The following is a 9,058-nucleotide window of genomic DNA, read 5'->3' on the forward strand; positions in this document are numbered from 1 at the left end:
CCTGTTTCTATCATAAGCCAGTCCCCAAAACTCTTGAACATGGTCAGGTCATGACAGCAACGACCCCACTTCTCTGGTACCCAATTCTGTCTCAGTTACTTTTCATTTATTGCAGAAATAAAATACCAACCAAAATTAAGGAAGGAAAAGTTTTATTTAGCTCACAGTCTGTGGAAGTTTCAGTCTACACTCGCTGGCTCCCAGGCAGAGTGGCAGATGGCAGAGAGCAGCAGCTCAAGGCAGCAGAAAACAGCGAAGAGCAAAGGGAAGGGCAGCAGCTGTGGCTTCTAGCCAGCCTCTCTCCTGTCATAAGCTACCCTGGGGCTGGAGGTGTAGAACTCACACAATGTCCATGCCCTCCTCTTGCAGAGGATGAGGATGTTTACAAACTAAGAAGAATCCTGGCTTTCCTTCTCGCCGTGCGTCGCCGACATGGTGTTCAGGCGCTTCGTGGAGGTTGGCCGGGTGGCCTACGTCTCTTTTGGACCTCACGCCGGAAAGCTGGTCACAATAGTCGATGTCATCGACCAGAACAGGGTGCTGGTGGATGGACCCTGCACTCGCGTGAGGTGGCAGGCCATGCCTTTCAAGTGCATGCAGCTCACTGACTTCATTCTCAAGTTTCCACACAGTGCCCACCAGCTTCTTGGCTGGAACCTTAGCTTTAGCAGCAGCAGCTGCAGCTGTGGCAGCATCAACCGCAGCCTTTGCAACAGGTGCCTTTTTGGGAGAAGCTGACCGTTGCTGGCAAGAAGGCATCTGGCCAGAAGGCTGCTGGTGAGAAGGCCTCTAGCGAGAAGGCTGCGCCTGTCCCAAAGGCTCAGAAGGGTCAGAAGGCTCCAGCACCAAAGGCATCAGCTCCAAAAGCATCGGGCAAGAAAGCTTGAGGCTGTTAAAAGGGAATAAAGGCTCTTTTTGACATTGACAAATTTGTTAGGTCTGGATTTAAAAGTGTATTGTGATGGGATTGTGACCTTGCTAGAGGAGCCTTAAACTCACGCTGGAGGAGCGGTGCCCTCCATCACCAAGGGCTCCCTGGAGAGCCTCACCACAGCAATTCAACATTTTTCCTTGTACAAATACATAGGAGGTGGGGTTTTCCCATCCCATAGGCAAAAAAAAAAAAAAAAAAAAAAAAAAAAAAAAAAAAAAGAAGAATCCTGGCTGCCTGCTGAGTCAATTAAACGTCTAAACTTCTCAAGTTGACACAATGTATAACCAGTACAATGATGCTTTGAGCCTGTTCATACATCTATTTGGCTAGGCCACAAACAAACGTTTTAAAGAAAATACTGTAACATAATTCTGAGAGCACATGGGTGAAGACGGCATGACTAGCCTTAAGACTGGCATTTGGGGGCACTAAACAATGTAGCAGAAGAAACAGCCTGAAAGGTAAAATTCATGGGAAACTAGCCTTAAAAAATAATTTTACAACATGTACGCCTCGATTTATAATTGGGAAAATAACGTCAAAAGACGCAGCTTTCCATTTGAATCTGCAGAGTAAATTTTTCAAGCTTCTACAAAAAAAAGGGGTCAAGAAAGCAAGGTTTCCTCGTTGATTTTCTGTTCCTTTTTCCCTCTCTGCACCAGTCTCCTATAGGGATTGAACAAATAGGGCTTTCGCACTATACTACACCCCCAACTTTTTTTTTTTTTCCAGTTTCAGATACAATTGAATTTATGCTCCTCCAGTCTTGTCTCCCAAGGGTGTGGTATACTTGGTGTGCCCTCAGAGCTCACCTGTCTTGACACAAAATCAGACATCTTCAACATGACCTGTCCAGAAGCCTATTTATTTATTTAGATAGCTCAGGATGCCTTCAGGGCATTTCTGGTATGGCTGGAGGATCTGGGGATAGAACCACAGCAACCTGAGCCTGAAAGCTCTGTTTAAGCAGTCACTTAAACAACTGTGCTAATAGGCAGGCTCCCGAAGCCTAAATTTAAAACGCTAACTCTCTCCCCTCGCATGTCTTCTTTTAACTATAGTATTTATCGGTCAGGAAGGGAAGATCCACCTTTACTTCTCCAGTTAGCATTTTTTCGCGTGCATGTACACTCCTGAGATTCTAGAATTCCCGGTGCTTTCAATGCACAACTGGAAGACGCTGAAGAGACCAGCCAGAAACACTCCTATTCTCTGTCGTAAGCACCAAGACTACAACGCCAACGTTGCAGTCACCTGAGCGGAAATGCCTCTTCTTGACGCTGATTGGACGCAGCGGAGCGATGCAGCCTGGGCCTTCCTCCCCAGTGCGCATGTGCACAGGAAGTGGAGGCGCCGGGGAGGAAGCGGGGAGGACCAATCCCTGATGTGCGCAGACGCAGTAGCGCTGGCAGCGCGGGAAGCTTGGGGGATGGGGCGGCGGAGACCAGCCTCGCTGGGGTTTGGATCTCGGCCACCCTTGGTAGTGGCGGCTGCCGCTTGAGGTGGCAGACTTGGGCCAGAGCTCGGTGCTGCCGCGCCAGGCGCCCGCTCCCAAATAGTTCTTCGCCCGGCTGCTGCCAGCCTGCGCTTCTCCGGACGCCGTCGGCCTGCCGTCGCCCCGACCGCCCTCCCTCCCCGGCGGTTCTCTTCTCCTCTTTATCCGGAGCGTAGAAGGCGAAAGGCCCGGCTCGGCACGGAGCCCTTTCCGTGCCCATCGCAAGTGCCACCGCCGCCATGGGCCTCACCATCTCCTCGCTCTTCTCCCGCCTGTTCGGCAAGAAGCAGATGCGTATCCTGATGGGTGAGTGAGGGGCCGAGGGGAGGCCGGGCCCGGCGGGGCGGGGTGGCGAGTCGGCGCTCGGGACGGCCCGGGCCGCGGGGCGGGCTGCCTACCGGGCGGGGGTCGGGCGGTCGGGGCGGGGACCCGCGGGCGCCGGCGAGGGTCCCTGACAGCTGTCGCCGGCGAGGCCTGCGCAGAACCTCAGGCGAGGTTTCCCGCTCCGGAGCGCGGCTCGCTTTCTCTGCAGTTGAAAGCGGGACAAGATGGGGTGGAGGCGTGGGGGGAAGCGACTGGGAAGCGGGCCCTGGTGAGTCGGGCTCTCGGGGGATCTTCTTCCCGCTGCTCTGGGTGTGCACAGCGGTCGGGAGGGAGGCCGAGCGACTTCAGCCTTTCTCCTCCCCCTTTCCCCTTTGGGTAACCCTGCACCCGCACTGGTGTGTGAGCTGGGGGTCCGGAGCTGTACGGGTTAGGAGCTTACTAGCTCGCATAGTGACACCATGAACATTTTTGAACAAGAGTTTATGTGCGCCTGTTTTTAATATTCTTGATAAATGCCTTGGGGCAGAATTGTTGGATCATGTGATAATCGTGTTTAAAATTTTTTGTTGAGTTTTTTTGTGTGTGTTTAATGTTTTGAGAAGCAAATCAACTGCTTTCCTAAGTAGTTACACCGTTTTACATTCTCACTTCCTATGTGTGAGTGTTCTAATTTCTCCATGAGATAGTAGTTTTTGAGTACCTCTGCACCTGTGATGTTCGGAACATTTGTCAATTAATTCAGATTCATTGTCTGAAAAATGAGAAGTTAATGTAAGAAGATTTTTCAAAACTATATGGATCAAACAGATTTATTCTTCTGAGTACACAAGGAGCACTAAATTTTGTCACTTTAAAATTATGAGGCTGTGTTTTATACATTTAGAAAATTTGAAAGATGAAGACATGAAGAAAAATCTGTTACCCATTTGAAAATACACTTTTTCATTTCTGCAGTCATTTTTCCCCAAAGTTGAGGTAATTGCACCCAGCTCTTCTTCACCTTAAAAGTGTTTCTCACTGCCGTGATTTGATAGACATATTTGTTTTTTGCCCCTTTTTTTTTTTTTGGGGGGGGGTTGGTTTGTTTTATGTATTTAGGACAGGGTCTACGTAGATCAGACTTGTAGTGCTTCTGTTTTCAGCCTCCCAAGCACGGGGATTACAGGCGCATGCCACCTCGCCCAGATAGACATAGTTTTTAATGATTAGCAAAGATCAGTGAAGTAGTTTTACTTCCTTTATTAATAGTTCGATCAAAGTGCAGGAGTACTTAAGGAGAACCAGCAGTGGTTCAGTATATCTTTTAATACAGTGAGTTGTTTACAGTAGGTGGAGGGGAGGGAGCACATTGCTGGACTGTACAGATTAGTCTTATCTTGGCTCCTTGGGAATTGGTTATAGTTTCATTATGTGGTAAATCTCACAGCTGAGAAGTTCAACATGAAGGAAATATGTACTAAAGCAATTAATGGGACACAAAATTGTGAGACTAACATGTTTTGAAGTAAGAAACCATACAGCCATATTTATTGGGATATGAAAACTAACCATGGAGAGGGAGAAGAAAGTATTAAATATGCATAAAGTGTGGGCGTGGCTCAGTGGTAGGGAACACTTACCTGGTTTTGAGGGGTCTGGGTTTGATCCCTAGCAGCGGAAGGGAGAGGAAGGCATACAAACAATATAAAGCTTATTAAAAATAAAAGACAAATTCTGTTCCCTACATGCTTTTCTATAATTTTTCCTTTTGGTATTGGAAATTGAACCCAGGACCTTCCCATTGACTTGTATCTCCAGTTCTTTTTTGAGGGGGACTAATGGGATTTGAACTCAGATCCTTGTGCTTGTCAGGCAAGCTCTGTGCAACTGCACTGTATCTTCAACCCTGTCTGGTTCTTTTTAAATTTAATTTTAATTTGCCCAGGCTGGGCTTGACATTGCAGTCCTCCTGCTTTGGTCTCAGAGTGCTGTTAAGTATGTGCATTGTGCCTGTCTTTTTCCAGTCTTTTGTGAACATTATTGGGTTCATTGTGCTTTATTTTATTTTATTTATTTATTTATTTATTTTTTGCGGAACCGGGGTTTGAACTCAGGCCCTTGCGCTTGCCAGGGAAGCACTTATTCCACTGAGCCAGCTCCCCAGCCCCATCATTGTGCTTTTAAATGGTGCTATGAGGTCCATTTGGACCTGCAGTGAGGACTGATTGGTTCTGAAAAGCTCACTGGTATGGTTTTATTTTATTTTATTTTATTTTTTGTTCCTCGAATGGCTTCAGGGCACTTTTGACCAACGGGAGAGTTGTGAGGTTCGAACTCCAGCAACCTGAGGCTGAGAGCTTTGTGGAAGCAGCCACTTAAAGGCCTGAGCTAGGGCCATGCCCCCAATTTATTTATTTTAAAAAGTATAACATTGAATTTATTATTTCTTTCTCAAGAGAGTTTTCTTCAGTCCATTAAGACCCAGCTCCCCTTACATGGGCTTTGGTGGAGGTTATGGGGCACCACCAGTAGGCGTAAAGCTGGGTGGAGGAATTCGGTCCTTGTGGGCTTCACAAGATCGATTTCTGACCACTTTGCTGTGAAGGACACAACTCACACAGTAATGCAGCTTCACATACAGCTTGGGAAACACATAGCCATCAAAGACACTCGATTCAGAAATGCCCCTGATGGCGGTGGCCTCCACTGTGTTCAGAATGACAAACTTCTTAATAGCCTTAGCCTTGGGTACATACTGGGTGCAGTTCGTGCAGCAAATAGGCTGCACATGACCGCGGCCCTTTTTGGCACGACCGTTGTTCCTTCTTTTTTTGTCATCTTGGAAAAGAGGACCCGAAAGAGGGATGGATTTATGTATGTATGTATGTATGTATGTATGTATGTATTTTTGCCCTCTCATCAGTATCTCAGTTTCAGTTCTGATTTGGAAGAATTGTATTTTGAGATAGATTAATTTATATTTTCTTAATAACTTGGTGAAGATCACCTAAAGAGATCTCAGATCCTCATTAGGTATAGCTTTGTAGGAAAATTTAAAGATCTTTTTGCTGTTTGTGTGTCTTAGTTTTCTCATTGCTGAGACAAAATACTGACATCTACCATAAAGGAGGAAAGGGTATGTAGCTGAGTTAGAGGTTTCAGCTCACAGCTGGCTGGCTCCAAGGCCGGTGGGTGTGGTAGAGGAACATCATGGAGGAGAAGCAGCTCAGGGTGGGCAGAAGGCAGCAAGAGCAGTGAGTCGCAAACCTCTTTCTGTCCCTGATGTCCTGTCCGGGCCTAAACACTGACCCCCAGCACAAGGCATCCATAATCTTAGTATCGCATCTTTGATCACAGCACTACCCACACTAGATATAACACCCTGAAAAGCCTCACCTGTGACCACATGAGGTTTTGGGAAGATATCTAGAGCAAAGCCATTATAGTGTTGCTTTGCTTTGTTGTTGCTGTGTTTTGTAATTTTTTTTTTTTTTTTAATAGAAAAGCAACAATCATTTTATTTTTCCCTGAGGCGCTGGTGGTTGTGGGGCTGCCATATCCCTGAGGCTTTCTTCTGCCTGTGGTTCAGCACCTAGGCCATGTGGCTCTCCTGCTGCTTTTGGATCCGGAACTCAGACATCTGATTCCTGAACAACTGTTTGTGTTGGCTGATAACTTGCTGCAACTCCTTGTTCTCTTTCTCCTTGCTATTAAGTATATCTTCTTGTTTTGCAATGTGAAACTCAGTGTCATTGCACATGGTGATGAGCTGGCCCTTCTTGCTGGACTCTGCAGGACTCGGCTTTTGACCCTGGAGAGTGCTTTTTCAAAGGCCAGCTCCTTCACCAGCTGCTTGGACAGCACCTGCACCTCTCCAAGGGCAAACTGCAGCTTCTCTTCTTCCTCGGCCAGGAGGAGCTTGGTTTTGGCATGGGCAGCTTTCTCTTCCACCAGCTTCTTTTCCATGGCCTGAAACTCTTGTTCACTGATAAAATTTACATCCTGGAGAACCATCACGTTCTTCAGCTGGTGGATAAGTTCCTCCTGAGATTGAGTTATATCCTGCAGTTGGTTGAAGGTAAGGAACACAGAGCTTGAGCCTCCCAGTAACTACCTGAGGGTCATTGCCATCTTTTGCCCCTACCAGCTCATTGGAAAATTATTTTTTCAATTTTGCCGTGGTTACTTATATGTTTCTTTCATTATATTTTTGTAATTTGTGTGTGTGTGTGTGTGTGTGTGTGTGTGTGTGTAAGATGCTGTTACATATTCAAAAAACACAACAATTTTATGGAGCATTTGACTTTTATTATACCCATGAGTTAGGTATTATAGTATGTTATAGTACTTTGGAAAGATTAAACCTGGATCTCAGTACAAAGAACTGGAAGAACAAGGTTTGATTAGAGGTTATAAGAATAAGAAAACATGGGGCCGTGGATCTCCAGTTCCGCAACAAACAAACAAACAAACAAACAAACAAAAAAAGAATAAGAAAACATAGGAGCTTTAAGTCTCCAGAGAAATCTTTAAGCCACCCTTTATTAGGATACAGGGTAGAGAAAATCCTTTGTTATGTTGTATAGATGGAGGGAGTCTGAATTAAACTATGACACAGTACTGTACTGCTTTGGACACACCTGTACAAGTTAAATTTGTATGGGTATATAAGCTTGATAATGAAATGATTTAGTTTTTAAACTTAGGAGCATTGCTTTCCTGTGCTACGTGATAGTTTGATTTAAATATGAAGATGTCCTTGTGTAAGTAATACTCAATTGAGTTGATTTTACAAATTGATCAAACATCTGAGTGTGGCGGTAGACACCTATAATCCCAGCACTTAGGCTGAGACACAGTTGTTACCATGAGTTCCTGACTGACTTGTGCTACAGAAGTGAGTTCAAACCCAGCCTCCATTAAATAGTCAGACTGTCTCAAAAAAAGAAACAAAAAATTGATCAACCCAACCAGAGGTGATGTTCTTAGAAAAATTGAATGTGGTTATTACATTTGTTCTTTCTCTTCTGAAGCTTTGAGCTAACAATGAAGAATATATAAGTTCTGAGACACTTATATGTAAAGGCATTCACATTGCCCTTAAAACTTTAATGAGGCTTCCATTTCCTTCCCTCCTTCCTTCCTTTCTTCCTTCCTTCTTGTAGTAGTGAGAATTGTACCCAGGCCTCTCACACAAGCTGTCCCCAGCTCTTTAAAGTTTTGAGATAGGGTTTTGCTAAATCGCTTGAATTTGTGGTCCTCCTACCTTAGCCTCCCATAGTGCTTGCTTCACAGGCAGATGCCACCACAGTAGGCTAAGGCAACTTTTTTTTGGTTGGATTTCTCCCCCCAAAAAACCCATTACTCACTTCCTTTTCCTCTTTGTTTTTCTTCTGGTGTTTTGGCCAGGGTCTCCCTGTCTTACCTGCAGTTCAGGATGGCCTTCAACTCACCACAACTCTCGTGCCTCAGGCTTCTGAGTCTAGGATTACAGGCATGTGCCCCACACTGAAGCACAACTTTTACTTTCAGATTGTAAGTTACTTTAAAATGATGTCTTTGTGTGTTTTGATCTACAATTTAAATATATAATGTCTTTTTCTAGTTGGATTGGATGCTGCTGGCAAGACGACCATTCTGTATAAACTCAAGTTAGGGGAGATAGTCACCACCATTCCTACCATTGGTAAGAAAGCTTATAGATGAATTTCGTTTCTAGTGTAATGGCAGAGCTTACAGAAGTAGTGCTCTGTGTGTAAAACTTGCCGATGATCTTATTAGGACTTTACCAAAGCTATTCTGAAGAGAATAGAGGACTTTATCATTTCAATGGTGCGTTATTGTGCCTAACAATCATTGTTTGTTTTTTCCTTGTAGGTTTTAATGTGGAAACAGTAGAATATAAGAACATTTGTTTCACAGTGTGGGATGTTGGTGGTCAAGATAAAATTCGGCCTCTGTGGAGGCATTACTTCCAGAATACCCAGGTAAGGAGTGCTGTAAGGTTTTATAACATCTCTGTATGATGTTGGTCAGTCTTTGAACTGATTGGACTCTGTCCTGTTTGCTTGGATGTTGGTATTTACTGTATGAGTGGGCACTTTCCTTTTCACCACTCCCATATTGTGTAGTACACACTCAGGCATGCCTTGGAGGGCCACATTCATTCCTGTGGAGGGCTATGTAGCCATCTCGGTACGATTTTGAAAGCTGAGGTGGCAGTGCTGCGATGTGGACCTTAAGGATGAATTGAGTGTCTCTCATTGTTGGTTCTTTTGTTTTTTAGAAAATAAAGGAATGTATGGCTTTCTGTCATAGTAGTTTCT

General features: G+C 45.1%; 1 protein-coding gene and 1 pseudogene across 1 annotated transcript; one reads left to right on the top strand and one right to left on the bottom strand.

Annotated features, from left to right (window-relative positions):
• The first annotated feature begins 2,444 nt into the window (after positions 1–2,444).
• On the top strand, positions 2,445–8,773 carry LOC101567466 (ADP-ribosylation factor 4-like). The gene is made up of 3 exons (XM_012514818.2): positions 2,445–2,735; positions 8,338–8,418; positions 8,610–8,773. Exons 1-3 carry the CDS (start codon positions 2,669–2,671, stop codon positions 8,756–8,758), a joined length of 297 nt encoding a protein of 98 aa, XP_012370272.1. The 5' UTR covers positions 2,445–2,668; the 3' UTR covers positions 8,759–8,773.
• On the bottom strand, positions 6,250–8,230 carry LOC105742223 (annotated as a pseudogene).
• Positions 8,774–9,058: the final 285 nt, after the last annotated feature.

Source organism: Octodon degus, unplaced genomic scaffold (genome assembly GCF_000260255.1).
Source record: "Octodon degus isolate 3935 unplaced genomic scaffold, OctDeg1.0 scaffold00043, whole genome shotgun sequence".
NCBI lineage: Eukaryota > Metazoa > Chordata > Mammalia > Rodentia > Octodontidae > Octodon > Octodon degus.

Excerpts from the sequence above, each read along its gene's own strand:
- LOC101567466 (XM_012514818.2), top strand. The coding sequence starts at position 2,669 with ATGGGCCTCACCATCTCCTCGCTCTTCTCCCGCCTGTTCGGCAAGAAG. Across the intron at positions 2,736-8,337 it reads GCAGATGCGTATCCTGATGG|TTGGATTGGATGCTGCTGGC; the intron begins GTGAGTGAGGGG and ends GTCTTTTTCTAG. Across the intron at positions 8,419-8,609 it reads CACCACCATTCCTACCATTG|GTTTTAATGTGGAAACAGTA; the intron begins GTAAGAAAGCTT and ends TTTTCCTTGTAG.